Genomic DNA, 18,674 nt, shown 5'->3' on the forward strand with positions numbered 1-18,674 from the left:
ATCCCCTCTCATTCTTCTCTTCTGCAGACTAAATAATCTCAGTTCCCTCAACCTCTCCTCATAAGTCATGTGCTCCAGCCGCCTAATCATTTTTGTTGCCCACCGCTAAACTCTTTCCAATTTTTCCACATCCTTCTAATAGTGTGGGGCCCAAAACTGGACACAGTACTCCAGATGAGGCCTCACCAATGCCGAATAGAGGGGAATGATCACATCCCTCAATCTTCTGGCAATGCCCCTACTTATACAGCCCAAAATGCCGTTAGCCTTCTTGGCAACAAGGGCACACTGTCGACTCATATCCAGCTTCTCATCCACTGTAACCCCTGGGTCCTTTTCTGCAGAACTGCTGCCTAGCCACTCGGTCCCTAGTCTGTAGCAGTGCATGGGATTCTTCTGTCCTAAGTACAGGACTCTGCAGTTGTCCTTGTTGAACCTCATCCCATTTCTTTTGGCCCAATCCTCTAATTTGTCTAGGTCCCTCTGTATCCTATCCCTACCCTCCAGCGTGTCTACCACTCCTCCCAGTTTAGTGTCATCTACAAACTTGCTGAGAGTGCAGTCCACACCATCCTCCAGATCATTATTGAAGATATTGAACAAAACCTGCCCCAGGACCGACCCTTGGGGCACTCCGCTTGATACCGGCTGCCAAGTAGACATGGAGCCATTGATCACTACCCGTTGAGCCCAACGATCTAGCCAGCTTTCTCTCCACCTTATAGTCCATTCATCCAGCCCATATTTCCTTAATTTGCTGGTAAGAATACTGTGAGAGACGGTATCAAAAGCTTTGCTAAAATCAAGGAATAACATGTCCACTGCTTTTCCCTGATCCACAGAGCCAGTTATCTCCTCATAGAAGGCAATTAGGTTAGTCAGGCATGATTTGCCCTTGGTGAATCCATGCTGACTGTTCCTGATCACTTTCCTCTCCTCTAAGTGCTTCAAAATTGATTCCTTGAGGACCTGCTCCATGATTTTTCCAGGGACTGAGATGAGGCTGACTGGCCTGTAGTTCCCCGGCTCCTCTTCCTTCCCTTTTTTAAAGATGTACACTACATTAGCCTTTTTCCAGTCATCCGGGACCTCCCCCGATCGCCATGAGTCAATGGCTCTACAATCACATCTGCCAACTCCTTTAGCACCCTCGGATGCAGTGCATCCGGCCCCATGGACTTGTGCTCATCCAGCTTTTCTAAATAGTCCTGAACCACTTCTTTCTCCAGAGAGGGCTGGTCACCTCCTTCCCATACTGTGCTGCCCAGTGCAGTAGTCTGGGAGCTGACCTTGTTCGTGAAGACAGAGGCAAAAAAAGCATTGAGTACATTAGCTTTTTCCACATCCTCTGTCACTAGGTTGCCTCCCCCATTCAGTAAGGGGCCCACACTTTCCTTGATCACCTTCTTGCTGCTAACATTCCTGTAGAAACCCTTCTTGTTACTCTTATCATTCTTTGCTAGCTGCAACTCCAAGTGTGATTTGGCCTTCCTGATTTCACTCCTGCATGCCTGAGCAATATTTTTATACTCCTCCCTGGTCATTTGTCCAATCTTCCACTTCTTGGACGCTTCTTCTTTGTGTTTAAGATCAGCAAGGATTTCACTGTTAAGCCAAGCTGGTCACCTGTCATATTTACTGTTCTTTCTACACATCGGGATGGTTTGTTCCTGCAACCTCAATAAGGATTCTTTAAAATATAGCCAGCTCTCCTGGACTCCTTTCCCCCTCATGTTATTCTCCCAGGGGATCCTGCCCATCAGTTCTGTGAGGGAGTCAAAGTCTGCTTTTCTGAAGTCCAGGGTCCTTATTCTGCTGCTCTCCTTTCTTCCTTGTGTCAGGATCCTGAACTCGACCACCTCATGGTCACTGCCTCCCAGGTTCCCATCCACTTTTGCTTCTCCTACTAATTCTTCCCTGTTTGTGAGCAACAGGTCAAGAAGAGCTCTGCCCCCAGTTGGTTCCTCCATGACTTGCACCTGGAAATTGTCCCCTACACTTTCCAAAAACTTCCTGGATTGTCTGTGCACTGCTGTATTGCTCTCCCAACAGATATTGGGGTGATTGAAGTCCCCCATGAGAACCAGGGCCTGTGATCTAGTAACTTCTGTTAAATGCTTGAAGAAAGCCTTGTACACCTTATCTCCCTGGTCTGGTGGTCTATAGCAGACTCCCACCACGACATCACCCTTGTTGCTCACACTTCTAAACTTAATCCAGAGAGACTCAGGTTTTTCTGCAGTTTCATACTGGAGCTCTGAGCAGTCATACTGCTGTCTTACGTACAATGCAACTCCTCCACCTTTTCTGCCCTGCCTATCCTTCCTGAACAGTTTATATCCATCCATGACAGTACTCCAGTCATGTGATTTATCCCACCGAGCCTCTGTTATTCCAATCACATCATAATTCCTTGACTGTGCTAGGACTTCCAGTTCTCCCTGCTTGTTTCCAAGGCTTTCTTGTAATGCCTGGCTAACAAGCATTTCTTGTAATGCTGCATATCATTTTCTTGTAATGCTGCATATCATTACCATGAGTAAATATTTTTCTTTGCTCTGTATTAGAAGTAAAGGTAATTCTGTCATTTGTATTGTTGTCAATAATCACACTTTACATTTAAAATGTAGTCCTGCTAAAAATGTATCTACTCTGAAGACCTAGTTGGAAATGAAAAATAAGTGTTGGTGCCATAACTAAATACTTTGTTTTTTAGAGATTCTTTAAAAAAAATCCTTTTCATTGATGTGAATTAGGCTTCTAATTAAACCAATATTTTTATCTTTAATATTTTCTCCAATACTTTTCTCTTTAATTTTGTTGTACCCAATATTAGATGTTATGTGACTTAAATGCTACACTACTTTGTTTTATAGCCAGCCTACAACTGCTAAACTATTAGAAAATTTCATTGTTTTGTGAGAAGAAATGCTGGCTCAGAACATACGTTGTTTTGTCACTAATTCTCCCAACACAGTAAATATTCTTTGTTTTTCTTGTTTTTAGTATTTGTATGGAAGCAATCGAAAAGACAATATATTTATTAATCCAAGCTACGAGACATTTGAGCAGGAATTAAATAAAATCCTTAAAAGTTGGCAACCAAGCATACTTCCTGATGGTAATTTTCTTTTTTGTCATGTACAGTCTTCTGTTAACAGTTCTGTACTCTTAAGCATGCAGATATACACAAACAAATATTTTGTGCCTTGTGATGGTGATTGATAACATTAAAACAAATAAATAAAACGGTAGGTGTCATTCACCTTGCCTACCTGGCCCCCGCTACCCACCCCCCCAGTCATTGCAGGGGATGAGGCCAGCCTACTGAGCAGAGCTCTGCAAAGAAGATGTAGCAGCACTAAGACAACTTAGGAAGTGGCAGGGAAAGGTGAACCTGTATCCCTTCACTCCTGTAAGACATCTGGTACAGTTTAGGGGAGGAACACCCGCACTAGCCATGCACACCCAACAGAGGAGCGAACAGAAGGCCTAGGCGGCATCACTTGTGCTGCCTCCTCTCTGCCCAAAGGTATCCGGGTCCTTTTCAGAATATAGGGGGTGAAACAAACCCCATCGTTCCCCACCCCAGGAATGGGAGAGGTAGCTCTTGGGGGATGTGAAGGAGCATTTGTGGTCATCACTCCCCCTTTGAAGCTGGAGCAGCCCTGAGAATAAGAGGAGAAACAACCCACCTCTGAAAAAAGATGGGAGAGAGTTTGGTATGTGTGAAGAGCATTGTAGGGTGCTCAGTGGGGCTGCGAAGTTAGGCACTTTGGTTACTGTGATGCACCTACCCCCATAACCTCTCAGTCTCAGCAGGAGTGGGCAGATCTCCTGTGGTGAGTCTCGGAGGGTGGGGGATGGGGGGAAATATGAGGTAGGAAGAGGAACTCATTTCTAGTCTCCTCTGCCCTCTCACCCAGTATATCAGAGTGCTGCCAGGAGAGACAAGCTCAGTGGTCCAGCTAACAACATCACTCAGGGAACTGAGCACACAAGACCAGTTTCTGTAATTCTTGTGTTCCCTGCTGTACTCCACACTCCCACAGCACTCTTTCCCATCTCTCTTTGAAGCTGGCTGTTTATAGTCTTATTTTCAAGGTTGCCCCTGCTTCCAGTTGGATGGGGGCAGTCACAATTTTTCCTTCCCAGACCTCCCCAACTGTCCCCCATTTCTGGAGTATAGGGTTGTTTCTCTCCCTATCTCTCTTTTTGGGGAATAGAGGAAGGGGTAAAAGTGCTATTTCCCAGACCCTCTCCTTTCTTCCCTCTTGAGATTGTGGGCTGTCAAGTTCCACTAGAACTTTTCTACCGCAAACCAGTGAGAAGGAGGCAGGTGCACTTTTCTTTTCTCCCTTTCCTCCAGTGATCTTAGGTCTGCTGTAGCCTCTTTAGGTAGCAACTGCTGCCCTAGCTGACTTCTCCACCTAAAGTGATACAGGAGTCTTTTCTGGATGAGACTTCTATCTGCGATCAGAAAATTGAGAGAGTCAGTCAGGGGCCCTTACATGCGCCAAAAAACTCAAAAACCCAACCCAAAACCAGAGGTTTTTTTATGAAAGGACCCAAGGTTGGTCACTTTCTCTGACCTTCACTTTTTTATGAAGTGGCATCAGTTATGAGAGTAACAATTTAAGAATCCTGTTGAAATAGTTCAGCAAAAAAAGTGTTGCTTGTGTGTCTTGCTTATGTGGAAATTGCCGTTTTCTCTTCCTGAATCAGTGGGTTTGAATTTCTCCTCTTAGGGATGTGGGCAGTTTTCCATTGAATATTGAACATTTTGTTTGATTTTTGCTGTTGATAGAAGTTGCTGATTCTTTTAAATGTGGGTTGTTTGCCTCATTGTATTTTCTCTAATACATTTTTTCCCCCCCTGGAAGGGTCAATATTCTCTCGAGTTGAAGAAGATTATCTTTGGAGGATAAAACAGCTAGGATCACACTCTCCATTTGCTCTTCTGAATACACTGTTCTACTTTAACACTAAGTATTTTGGCCTGAAAACAGTGGAGCAGCACTTAAGACTTTCCTTTGGCACCGTTTTTAGACAGTGGAAAAAAAATCCTCGAACAATGGACAGCAAAGCTTGTCTTCGATATCAAGTTTCTTCCCTATGTGGCGCAGATAGTGAAGGTATTATTATCGGTTTCAAAATAAGTATTACAGAGGCATCCAAAGTTTGCCCAACTGAGGGCCACTTTGGCACCTTGCCAGGAGCCTGAGGACTGTACCTCATTTGCATAAAACTGAGCAGCTTGTAGCTACTGGATCTTTAATATGAACGTGTGGTCTGCAGCGACTACAAGGTCCCTGCATTAAATGTTCCCTCTTGATCCAAGTAGCCTCCATGTCAAATGTTGGAACCTTGTCTATGGGCTGCATCTCCAGTATTCTGGGTTGTACTTTTGTTCACCCTAATCTATTATGTTAAATATAAAAATGAAATTACCTAATGTTTTCAAGTTTGGGCTTAGGTGGGTTTTTTCCTTTTTAAAGATAAAATTACTACTGGAAAAAGGAAACATGAAGATGATGAGCCAGTGTTTGAACAAATTGAAAACACATCAAATCCTGCTAGATGTCCCGTGAAAATGTTTGAGTGCTATCTATCTAAGAGGTAAGTGTTTCATGGACTAGTATACATATGTTTTTTAGAATTGTGAGGGTGCAGAAGGAGAGACTATTATGGTGCAATGTGAAATAAAGTTTACACAAATAAAGTGAATGTAGTGCTTGGGGAAAGAGGCAGATTGAAAGCACTGAAATTTGCAGCACAAACTTCCCCCTTCTGCTCTGCAGAAAGACACTCCATCTAGGGGTGAGAGTATGGTTTGGTTTCTATATCTATTAAATCATGAGAATCTTAGACTTGCCAACAGGAGACCCAGTTGATTCATATATTGATGATGTGTCTTGTGGTGTGCATATCTGTTCACTAATTGGACTGCAAAACAGTCTTATTTCATATAGGCCTTCGGGAAGTCACGTGATGGCAACAACTTTCAGTTACTACTGATTTCTGGATTTGGTAACCTAGGCCTATAAAGCTCCATTATCTTTTGATTCCCTTTGTTTAGATGTTAAATAAGAATGTGAATGATGTAAAAGAATACCACAAGGTATTTAAACTTGGAGAGATTCAAATGCTCAACACCAAGTTAGTGCCTTTTATTTGTGGTGATATGTTGTTATTCCAAGCAAATATTCTCTATTTTTGTTGAAGACAAGTATTTTAAGTTTTTTCTGTTACTGATTGAAAGACTCTCAAACAGCTGTAATTCTGCTCTTATTGGACTCCAGATGCATACTAATATTCTTTTGGTTTCTTCATAATGAAATAAATATTAGTTTGAGCAAACATGATCATGTTATGTCTTCCCCTGCATTCTTTATATTGCTTGTAAATTGATGAATTGGTGTTAAGGGCCCAATTCTGTAATTCTCAAGTCAGGCAAAAATCCCACTGAAAATAAGTTGCACATTAGTTACAATTTAATGAAAAGTTCTATTATGCAGGTAAATATTATGGAGTAAGTTTTTTAAAAAAATTCTAGAGTTTATTCTCATTTGAAGACTGCTGCTTATATGGTAGATTTCAAGTTCAGATTGTTTTGTTGTTGCCCAGGCAGAATACATGCTTTGAATTTTTTCACAATGAGAAAGAGTAATTTTTTTCACTAGCCCATGACTTAGGAATGGATGAATGGTTTTTCAAAAAACTATTTAATAATAATAATAATTATTATTATTAATAATAAAAAAGCTTCAGGCAGACAAAACTTATAAAATTTCATTTCAAAAGTTGAATGTTTTGGAAATGTATATAGGTGGTAGAAGACTGAAGAACTTAAAATGGGAAACATTTTACAACTTTTAAATAATCTGAGAAGTTCCATAGAAATTTCACAAAGTATAATATAAAGCCCAAAATGTTTTAGCAAACTGCACTTTATCCCTAAAAAGTGAAGATATAATTTGAATGTATGGCAGAAACAAAGTCCAAGTATAGAATTTTTACCTCTTTGGTTTCTCACTGTGGTTTTCAGTGTTCTATTAAATATTTGAAAAGCAGTTCCCATTAAATAGTCCTTGCCGTACTAAAATATGTTTGCTTAGACACTAGAATCACACACCTTGGGAAGATTGTATGTAATAGCACATTGTAGAGGTAGATTTTTGTTAACTACTGCTATGTAGCCAGTAGATGGAATATACAAAACACTTTCAAGAAACTTAATTGAAAATAGTGAAAGGAGAGCGAAAAGCAAACAATTTGAGAAGCTTTCAAAATAGCTCTTCTGTTCCTAATAATGTCACAATTGTAAAGTACAATATCTTAAAATAAGCTCTTGGTCATTTTCCCTACTGCAATTGCAGGCTGTCTCTTCTGGTCTTGTTTGCTGCCACACCTTGTTAATACCCTGACCCAATGGAGGAGAGGTTTCCTGCACAGTTGAAGTTATTTTGTAAAATACCTCTTTAAAACAACATTTAATTAAAACTGTTCTCTCAATTTTCAAGTAATGGTCCCTATATTCTGTAAGTGGGTTTTGAAACTGGTACTTGAGAATCAGTTGACAACCTGCAGCTGAAATTTTAAAGGGACACCCCTCACTTTCAGCAAACAGGTCTGATTGTTGAGAATCAGTTGAGAATATTAAAATGTTTAAATATAATATTTCAAATCTAAACAACTTCCAACAATGATGTCTGTTTCTATCAAAGTAGGAAAGTAGCTGCTCTTGCAGCTGAGTGAGGCTATGTCTACACTACCGTGGTAAGTCGACCTACGCTACGTACCTTAGGTCGAGTTACTGCGGGGTCTACTCAACGAGAGAAACTCGACCGGAGAGCGATCTGCTGTCGATTTGACAGGTCTTTGCTAGACCCGCTAAATCGACCGCCCATGGATAAATCTCAGAGCGTCGATCCCGGCTGTAGTGTAGGCCTGCCCTGTCTGCAATCTGCAAGTGCCAGTCCGAAAAAGCCAGCTAAATACTTTGAGCCAAAAAGCATGTCCCAATACTATTGGCTCTTAAAATCAGTAATATTTAAGGGGAAGGAGAATAATTTAAAAATATAATCATAAACTAGATGGGCAGCTTTGTGTTGAGAATTTCCTTAAGAATCCTCTCCACTGTCTAAGAATGCTGAGATGCATCTGAGCCACAACAGCACCAAGTTCACCAGATTTGCATGGCTCAGTAGGAAACTGCAAAGCAGCTTCATAGGAGAAACAAGAGGAACCATATAATAGGGACTCAGGAGCTAAGGCAGCAAGATAGTAAGGTCTATTCCCAACAACCAAACCTTGGAGAGAAAAGGCAGGAAAAAGGTTGTTGAGTTTCTCTCTTAAGACCGGCCATACTGGGTCACACCAAAGGTCCATCTAGCCCAGTATCCTGGCCAATCCCAGGTGCCCCAGAGAGAATGAACAGAACAGGTAATCATCAAGTGATCCATTCCAGGTCACCCATTCCCAGCTTCTGGCAAACAGAACCTAGGGACACCATCCCTACCCATCCCGGCGAATAGCCATTGATGGACCAATCCTCCATGAATTTATCTAGTTCTTTTTGAACCCTGTTATAGTCTTGGCCTTCACAGCATCCTCTGGCAGAGAGTTCCACAGGTTGACTGTGCGTCAACCTTTTTTCAATGTTAAGGAAATATATAATACTCCTCTACCTCGATATAACGCTGTCCTCGGGAGCCAAAAAATCTTACCGCGTTATAGGTGAAACCGCGTTATATCGAACTTGCTTTGATCCGCCGGAGTGCGCAGCCCTGCCCCCCCACCCCCTCCGGAGCACTGCTTTACCGCGTTATATCAGAATTTGTGTTATATTGGGTCGCATTATATTGGGGTAGAGGTATAGTTTTTAGTTTATAGAGAGCTACAGCACCTTAGATGGAAAAGCAACCTCAGCTGGACAAGAATGCTTGAAGCCATTTATGCCACCATAAGGTCCCATTTTCAAACCAGAAGGCAGTATTTTTCCACATTAATCCTCAACTCCTAATATGTATATGCACAATTATAGTTGTACACACAGGATGTTAAAAATCAAAACCTGTGTAGATTTGTCATGTGAAACTTTGACTCTTCTGACCATTTTTTTTTTCCTTTTAGCCCACAGAATCTTAATCAGAGAATGGATGTGTTCTATTTACAACCGGAATGCTCTGTTTCCTCAGATAGCCCTGTCTGGTACACTTCCACTTCACTGGACCGCAACACTTTGGAACACATGCTCGTACGGGTTCTTTTAGTAAAAGATATTTATGATAAAGACAATTATGAACTGGATGAAGATATAGATTAAAACAAACTTCCAAAAGCTGTCAGGAAAAACAAAACAGCATTAGATAGTCATGCTGCTAGACCTTTATTATGGAAACCATTTCAAGTTTACTCTTCGTTTTATGAGTTTTGTAGCAGTGTACCCTGACCTGGGTATTACCATGTAAATAATCCGTGAGTGAAAGTTGCCATTATCCTCTTACGTAGTGGTTTTAGGATACTTAACAAACACATTCAAATTCTTTTTTTTATTATTATTTATTTGATTAGGTATGTTTGTAACTTTTTACATTGCGAAATATGAATGAGAATGTGCCATGTGTAATTTTTTTTCTTGTAGTAAGAAACATCCATATTGCACAACTCTACTGTTGCAAGCTTCCTTGAAAGGAGGCTCTTTTACTGGGTTCTTCAACCAGATGGTTGTGTATGGGTAGCACTACTAAAGTTTAGAACTTGCTGTGTCTTTCAGAATTTTTAAATAAATTGTAAACTAATAGGTTTTTTACTTTTTAGTTACTGAAGCCTTATAAGGTTATGTAGAGAGATTCCATCTTATGTACCAAAAATAGACAAAAGAGAATGCTGTCAATATTGGTGTACTGTAATGTGAATCTATACTGGTGAAAACAACTTTTTTGTTGCCCTTATTAAAACCTTAGTGTCCTTTCCTTATTTGTGACTCTCTGAATTGCCCCTTCAAATAAAATATATATTCAAAATGAGTGTAAGCGTAAGGCATGTGATCATCTAGACATCTATTTTGCAAAAATGTCTGATGACAATGCTATAATTTTCTTTTCCATTTTTATTTTGCCAAACATAAATGCTGGTACCCCATATTTCTGTACATCAGTCCTTCATAGCCTTAGCAAAAGGACTTTAATGCAGTATTACAAAAAGTAATACAGTATACTACATTTTTAAACTTTCTTCATTTGTCATTGCTATGCTGTACTTAAATACAACTAACATTTGATTATGGGTTGTGAGAGTTCTTTTAACTAATGTCTCCATTAAAAAAACAGAAGATGCATGAAGTGGCAGAAAGTCAAAAGATAATTTTAAAAAAATCTGCTGTCCTTTGTTCTTTGTTCAGTATATTTATTTTGCATAAGGAATCTGATTTCCAGATGTATATGTTCAGCCTCTAAAGTTTTGTTTGTTCCCTGCTCTTGTTTGACTAATGCAGGCAATATGGTGGTTTGTGCAATGATATTTCCTGTAGTACTCAAGAAATCATAGTACAGCATTCTACTATAAAGTAGGTAATTGGTATGGTGTTCCTAATGATTTAAGAATCTATTGATAACTATCAATTATTACTGAGATGAAAGAAAGAAAATTGTTTTTATGTATCTTATCGCCATGAGATTCATTTCCTGCAAAGATGCACGACTTTTTCATTTTCCTTATTATAGAAGAATGGACATAGGGATGCTTACTTCTACAAAGAAATAAAGCTGTGAGCGCTTTGTTTTGATAAAGAAATTTATTTAAATTTCTGCTACTCTCTTCTGACCATGAGTATGTATTAACTTTAGATATACTACTAATAGAAAAGCAGATGAATATACACATTTTTAATTTCTTTATTTTGATTGGTTGAATTGGCACCAGGTCCCCCAAAATGATTACAGTTGTTCCATTGCCTGGAAAATCAGGCAACGTTTCACAGCACTAGTCAATAAATTATCTAACACAGGGGTCGGCAACCTTTCAGAATGGTGTGTCAAGTCTTCATTTATTCACTCTAATTTAAGGTTTTGCGTGCCAGTAATACATTTTAACGTTTTTAGAATGTCTCTTTCTATAAGTCTATAATATATAACTAAACTATTGTTTGTAAAGTAAATAAGGTTTTTAAAATGCTTAAGAAGCTTCATTTAAAATTAAATTAAAACGCAGAGCCCCCCCGGACCGGTGGCCAGGACCTGGGCAGTGTGCCACTGAAAATCAGCTCGCGGGTCGCCTTCGGCACACATGCCATAGGTTGCCTACCCCGATCTAACATATAATGCTCAGTAATCTGTTGACTGTTGCTGTGAAATGTTTCCTGATTTTCCAGGCAATGGTGCAACTTCAGTAACTAAAACATTACTTAATGCTTGTTTTTTTCAAGCAACAGCAGTACAAAATACTCATGAGATAGAAAAGTTACTCGATTGTAAAATAAATTTCAAGCACTATAATCACAATTTTAATATTTCTATGTTTTGGGAACTAAGTTTCCAATTCTGTGAAGTACTTAAGTACAAACTTAACTTTAAGCAAATGAATAGTCCCATTGAGTTCAGTGGGACTACAATATTACTAACCTGCTTAAAATTAAACATTTGCTTGAAACCTCAGGTCAGCAAAGCACTTAAGTATACGCTTAACTTTGAGAGATAAATTTAAACTATAAATGTTTAACTCGTTACGTATATGCTTAAGTGCTTTTGCTAAAAGCAGTAAGAGACCCAGTTTCAGGAGGGTCCATAAGCATGTGCTTATGTCCATCCCTGTTGAGGACAACACTTTAGCACTGATTCAAGAAAGCACTTAATGTTTGACTCTGTGCTTAAATTAAGTATATGCAGGCATGTTTTGCCTGAATCAGAAGCTAACCCAGTGTCCTCAAAATCTGATTATGGATATCCTTTAAGTAAATAAGGACTCTTGTTAATATGACATACTGGAGACTAACCTACATTGTTTTCTATTTCCTAAGGAAGTGATGACTGAAGTCTATTAGAAATCAAATTATTGCCATAAATTTCTCCCATTCTCTACCCCAGTTCCACTCTCCAATAAAAACACAACCATAATTTAGGCAGGCTTTAAAATAGAAGTTTTTACATATAGATCCACGTTGGTAATACAAAGATGGCTGACATGAAAATAACTTATTCCAGAAGATGGAGCTATTCCATCATTAGCAATAATGTTTATTCAAGTAGTGTATTTAGATCAAACATTGTAAACTGTTGGGATACTGTAGTCAAGTACACATCATGCCTCAATGTATACATGTTATTACATAATTTCTAAATTTTAATGGTGATGCAAAATGCAATAAACAGCCTTAGCTTTAAAAATTAAATAAATGCAATTTTGTAATAATTAGGAGTTGAGGGCAAATACTTTTTTCTTTTTAAAGACCGTTGCTAGTCCAGTTCTTGACTATCTTGGTTCCAAGGAACAACATGAAGAAATAAATTAATGTGTAGGAATGTATAGCCGTCTTGTTTCATATCGGGTGTCTAGGTTAATGGCATGGATCAATAATTTGCTTGACACCTCCTACCCCCAATCTTGTGCAGAGTAAAGAGGGAAGTGTGAAGAAGTACCCTGGCTTTCTTGGCCATTGGTGTTAACTATGGTACAGCTCACCTTAGTTAGAAATATAACTTGGTAACTAGTCTGCTGTACACAGTCGGTTGTCTGTGAGATACCCCTTCTTCCTCCCCCCTCTCCGAGGTACTGGTAGCATGTGCTAGCCTAAATACATAATTTTTCTGCCATGTCCCAAAATCTGTCAGCATGTGCTAAATGTCTCCTTTTCTGCATGAAGAAAAAGTTTTATCTAGAGAACCAAATCTCCCAAGAAACCTATATTTTTAATAATAATTAAAACAAAGATGGCAGCTTGAAGATACTGAGAGAATTAGAGTGGCAACACTAGGCAAGATGTAATGCAAATACAATTTTAGTGAAAATTTTATACAAAGGAAAAGTTCCTTTCTGAAAATTGTAAGTAGTAATATTTGTTTTTCTATTAAAATGATGATTGCTATGCCGTGGCATTCTGGGCACGGAAAGAAAATGTATGTTATATAAGTAAACCCAGGCTTTTGTAATTATTGGCTTATGATATAAAGCACAATGAAGACTTGTAAGAGTTAACTTTTAATTGGGCAAAAAGTAGTTGCGTAGATAACCTCAACATTTAACATATCAATTGAGAAAGAGACTGAAAACATAAATCTAGAATGCAATAATAATTTATTTGTATTACTGTACTGCTCGGGGGCTCCATTATGCTAGGTATTCTGTACAAATATATATAAAAAAACATGATTCCTGCCCCCCAAAGAGTTTGCATTCTAGAAAAAGGACACAGACAAAAAGCACGTGTATGGAGAGGACGAAAGATAACATACAAGCAGAATGATGCTAGGCACACATTTTAGTTCCATATTTTCTTGTATATATTTTAAATTTTTAGCTTAACTACTACTTTCGGCTATTCTGTTTTTTATTAATTTTGGTCTAATGTTCTTTTAAATAGACAAAAATAGAATTTCAGACCTCTTTAATCAATTTTATTCCAAAATAATGAATCTTGTAGAGAATATAGATTGGGGGCTGCTGTTCTCCCACTTGTCACATAAGTGAATTACACAGTAGCAATGAATTATACAGTAGCAATTTTAAAACTGATAAAGTACTCTTTCCACACAACACATAATTATGTCAGTGAGTTCCCTAATCTAAATTGTCATGGAGGTGAAGAATTAGCAAGATTCAAAGAGGGATTGGACATTTATATGGAAAACAAGACTATCGGAATTATAATACTAATAAAATTTTGGAAGGGATATTAAATGTCATTCTTAAAACTTTAAAACAATCTCTAACTATTAGGGTTTAGAATGAGACCTTCATCAAGGTAGATGATCTCAGAGCTGCCATGCTGCAGGGGTGGGTTTGGTTTTGGGGGGTTTTTTTGCACTTCCCCGTGAAGTTTCTGGTACTGGCCACAGACAGAATACGAGACTAAATGGACCTCAAGTCTGATCCAGTCTGGCAGTTCTTAATTTGCCAAATTTTCATGAAAGGCCTCTGCTTGAAAGACCTTGCATGATATGCAGATTATACCAAGAATCCCACAATCCACTGCTCCAATGCACCCAATCTTCGCGTGAAATGTGGCAAGTGTCTAACAGTGCATAATAACACTACAAACTGCTTGACAGAGATTAATATTTACTCTTTTTGAGCACTCAGAAGTATGTTAGGCACCTCACAAAATTAAGTGGGGGTTAGATTTTCAGTTCTGCTCTGCTTTTTGTACTGCTCAGATGGCAGAGAATTGAAACTGCCTCTTGGAGATTCCAGGTGGGGGAATCCCCAGTGGGTATACAGCACCTCCTATTCAGTATAAAAGGCAATGGCTGGGTCATGCTGTACACCAGTTATCCTCTATTTGTGAGGAGTCCCTGGGGATAGATGGGATAGATTAGAGCAGTTTGAAGGCTCTTTCTTCAGTTTTGTTTTTGTGAGGTGCTGAATACAAGTTTGGAGCATGTCCTGAACCGTGTGTAGTGTTATAAAATATTAGACAACTTCAGGCTGCTCTAACTTAATTCAGCATCTGGGCAGAAAATCTGGGCATTGTAACAGTTTCCATGATGTCCCTTCCTCTTCGTTGTGCTGAACAGCTCCTGGCCACAGCAAAGATTTTAGCTTGTGGTCCATGCCCAGAAAAGTAAAAATGTAACATGATACAGCTGAGGTTCATCAACAGACAAAAAGGGGCAGATACAGACAGGAAGGACCAGCGTGATAATCTCATCTGTTCCTTAGCTCAGGGCTAGTCTTCGCTACTGGGGTAAGTCAACTTAAGTTACGCTACTCCAGCTATGTGAATGACGTAGCTGAAGTTGATGTAACTTAGGTCGACTTAACCTGGTGTTTTCACTGTGCTGCATCGACAGAAGACGCTCTCCAGTTGACTTACCTTACTTTTCTCGGAGAGGTGGAGTACCGGGGTCGACCAGAGAGTGCTCTGCCATCGATTTAGCGGGTCTTTACTAGACCCATTAAATTGACACCCGCTGCATCGATTGCAGCAGTGTCAATCTCCCCGGTAGTGAAGACAAGCCCTCAGTAAGCTATCATTACATCTTGCTGTAGTTTTTGTATATAAACTCCATCCCCCCTTTCAGTTCTATTGGATAAAAAGGCAGAATTGAGTTTTTAGGAGGGATTTGAATGAGACTAGCTGGTGTGGCAAACAGGTTTAGGGATGCAAACGAGGTATTGAAGCTGGTGGCATTGATGGACAGAGGCAGAGGGATAAATGCAAAAGGAGATCAGTCAGAGAAGACTCTAGGCATTTTGAACAGCTAGTGGAATTTAGGAAGGCAGAATTCATTAACCAATTCTAAAGTCAGAAGGAACCCTTAGAGCATTTAGTCTGACCTCCTGTATGTCACAGGCAAAATAATTTCAACCATTTACCCCGTATGCAATCACTGGAGTTGGAATTAGCTAAAATATCCATGTAGTAGTGTCAGTTGTTCAAAAGAACTGTCAGGCCAGTTAAAATTTTTAGTTTTCAAGATTCACACCAATGTGTCTGTGCGTCCAAACATGAATAGCAAAAAGTCATCTGTCAAGGGAATATTTTTACTTCTTGGACTCCAGATTTGTTATGTATCTCCATTCAGTCAAGTCACTGACATAGTAACAATGGTGTGCTTCTACATGCACAATTCTAGCTGGTTGCGATGCAGTTAGATCTCTAACTGTCCATGAGTCTGGAGAATATTTCAACTAGTTTGTCTAAGGGTATGTCTACACTACGAGAGTAGTTCGATTTTACTTAAATCGAATTTGTGGAACCGATATTACAAAGTCAAACGTGTGTATCCACACTAAGGACAGTAATTCGACTTTGTGAGTCCACACTAATGGGGCAAGCGTTGACATTGGAAGCGGTGCACTGTGGGCAGCTATCCCACAGTTCCCGCAGTCCCCGCTGCCCATTGGAATTCTGGGTCGAGCCCCCAATGCCTGCTGGGGCAAAAAATGTGTCAAGGGTGGTTTTGGGTAACTGTCATCATCCAACCGTCACTCCCGCCCTCCCACCCTGAAAGCGCCGGCGGGAAATCAGTTCGCGCACTTTTCTGGTGGGTGACAGCGCGGACGCCACAGCACTGCGAGCATGGAACCCGCTGCGAGCATGGAGCCCGCTGCGACCATCGCTGCAGTTATGGCCGTTGTCAACACCTCGCACCTTATCATCCAGCTTTTCCAGAGGCAGATGCTGAGAAATCGGGTGAGGAGGCTACGGCAGCGCGGTGAGGACATTAAGTCTGAGAGGGGCACAGACCTCTCACAAAGCACGGGACCCCGCGCCGTGAACCTCATGGTGGCAATGGGTCATGTTGATGCTGTGGAACGGCGATTCTGGGCCCGGGAAACAAGCACGGACTGGTGGGACCGCATAGTGCTGCAGGTCTGGGATGAATCACAGTGGCTGCGAAACTTTCGGATGCGGAAGGGAACTTTCCTGGAACTTTGTGAGTTGCTGTTCCCTGCCCTGAAGCGCAAGGACACCCGGATGTGAGCAGCCCTGACTGTCCAGAAGCGAGTGACCATAGCCCTCTGGAAGCTTGCAACGCCAGACAGCTACCGGTCAGTCGCGAACCACTTTGGCGTGGGCAAATCTACCGTGGGGGTTGCTGTGATTTAAGTAGCCAACGCAATCATTGAGCTACTGCTGTCAAAGGTAGTGACCCTTGGAAACGTGCAGGTGATCATAGATGGCTTTGCCGCGATGGGCTTCCCAAACTGCGGTGGGGCTATAGATGGAACTCTCATCCCTATCCTGGGACCGGAGCACCAGGCCAGCCAGTACATTAACCGAAAGGGCTACTTTTCAATGGTGCTGCAAGCACTGGTGGACTATAGGGGACGTTTTACAAACATCGTCGGATGGCCGGGCAAGGTTCATGACGCTCGTGTTTTCAGGAACTCTGGTCTGTTTAGACGGCTGCAGGAAGATATTTACTTTCCCGGACCACAAAATAACTGTTGGGGATGTGGAGATGCCTATAGTGATCCTCGGGGACCCAGCCTACCCGCTAATCCCCTGGCTCATAAAGCCCTATACAGGCGCCCTGGACACTGAAAAAGAACTCTTCAACTACCGTCTGAGCAAGTGCAGAATGGTGGTGGAGTGTGCTTTTGGACATCTCCAGGGGAGATGGAGAAGCTTACTGACTCGCTCTGATCTCAGCGAAACCAATATCCCCATTGTTATTGCAGCTTGCTGTGTGCTCCACAATCTCTGTGAGAGCAAGGGGGAGACCTTTATGGCGGGGTGGGAGGTTGAGGCAAATAGCCTGGCTGCTGATTACGCCCAGCCAGACAGCCATGCGATTAGAAGAGCCCAGCGGGACGCGCTGTGCATCCGGGAGGCTTTGAAAGCTAGGTTCCTCAGTGAGCAGGGTAACCTGTGACTATTACGTTTGTTTAAAGAGAAGCTGAACTGGCCCCCCGTTTCTTTACCCAGTTAATGTTGACTATCCTCTCCAGTTACATACCCCGTTCACCCCGTTCCCCCCCTTCCAACACACGTTTAAAAATAAAATAAATGGAACTTTGTTAATGAACACTGTTTTCTTTATTACTTTTCGGGACTCTGTGTGTGGGGGCTATGTGACTTTGTGGCGGGGGAGGACGGTTACAGATCCCCTGCTGCGTGGCTCTGTGATCCAGGCTAAGGACCGCTGCATAAGATCTCTAACTGCCCTCCCCCGCCACAAAGTCACATAGCCCCCCCCCCACACAGAACATGAAAACCACCTCCCAGACTGACCAGGGTAACTAGTGACTGCAATGTGTGTGTGCCCTGCTGCTGAACCTGCCCCCGTGTCTGTACCCTGGTAAAGGTGACTGTCCTCTCCAATTACCAACCTCCTTCCCCCCCTTCAAACACACTCTCCTCTAAAAGAACATGACGGAAACAGTAATTAACAGAAACATATTTTTTATTAGCAACTACACAGGGGATGACACTGGGACGGGGGCTTGGGTGAGGTGCTTTTGGAGTGAAGGAAAGGACTTATCAAAACTTTGGGAATGAGAGCCGTCTGGTACTTGAGCAGTCTGTAGGGGTGGAGTGACAGTTTTCATGGCCCCTGCCGCCCCTTCTTCTTGGGACTTTGGGTGAGGGGGGTATGGGACTTTGTGGCGGGGGAGGGCGGTTAGAAATAGACGCAGCGGGGCTCTGTCCTCCTGCCTCCGGTCCTGCAGAACATCCACAAGGCACCGGAGCGTGTCCGTTTGCTCCCTCATTAGTCCAAGCAGCGTTTGAGTCGCCTGCTGGTCTTCCTGCCGCCACCTCTCCTCCCGTTCAATGTGTGATTGATGGTATTGCGACATGTTCTCCCTCCACTGGGTCTGCTGGGCCGCCTCGGCTTGGGAGCAGCCCATAAGTTCTGAGAACATGTCGTCCCGTGTCCTTTTCTTTCTCTGCCTAATCTGCGCCAGCCTCTGGGAGGGGGATGCCAGGGTAGGTCGGGAGACAGTCGCAGCTGTGGGATGGGAAAAAGGGAGTGAATTCCTCAAAAAGATAATTTTTTGTGAACAAT

General features: G+C 41.5%; 1 protein-coding gene across 7 annotated transcripts in view; it reads left to right on the top strand.

Moving 5' to 3' along the window:
- ZMYM2 (zinc finger MYM-type containing 2) overlaps nucleotides 1-10,028 on the top strand; it is a 189,407-nt gene extending 179,379 nt beyond the window's left edge. For all 7 annotated transcript variants that reach the window (XM_024216997.2, XM_024216980.2, XM_024217026.2 and 4 more), the window contains 4 exons: nucleotides 3,007-3,121; nucleotides 4,884-5,135; nucleotides 5,499-5,619; nucleotides 9,136-10,028. In XM_024216997.2, the coding sequence (XP_024072765.1) occupies nucleotides 3,007-3,121; nucleotides 4,884-5,135; nucleotides 5,499-5,619; nucleotides 9,136-9,328 (681 nt within the window). In that variant the 3' untranslated portion in view covers nucleotides 9,329-10,028. The remainder of the gene's footprint in view (nucleotides 1-3,006; nucleotides 3,122-4,883; nucleotides 5,136-5,498; nucleotides 5,620-9,135) is intronic.
- Nucleotides 10,029-18,674: the final 8,646 nt, after the last annotated feature.

The sequence above is a fragment of the Terrapene carolina genome, unplaced genomic scaffold (genome assembly GCF_002925995.2).
Source record: "Terrapene carolina triunguis isolate 2854851 unplaced genomic scaffold, T_m_triunguis-2.0 Scaffold138, whole genome shotgun sequence".
Taxonomy (NCBI): Eukaryota; Metazoa; Chordata; order Testudines; family Emydidae; genus Terrapene; species Terrapene triunguis.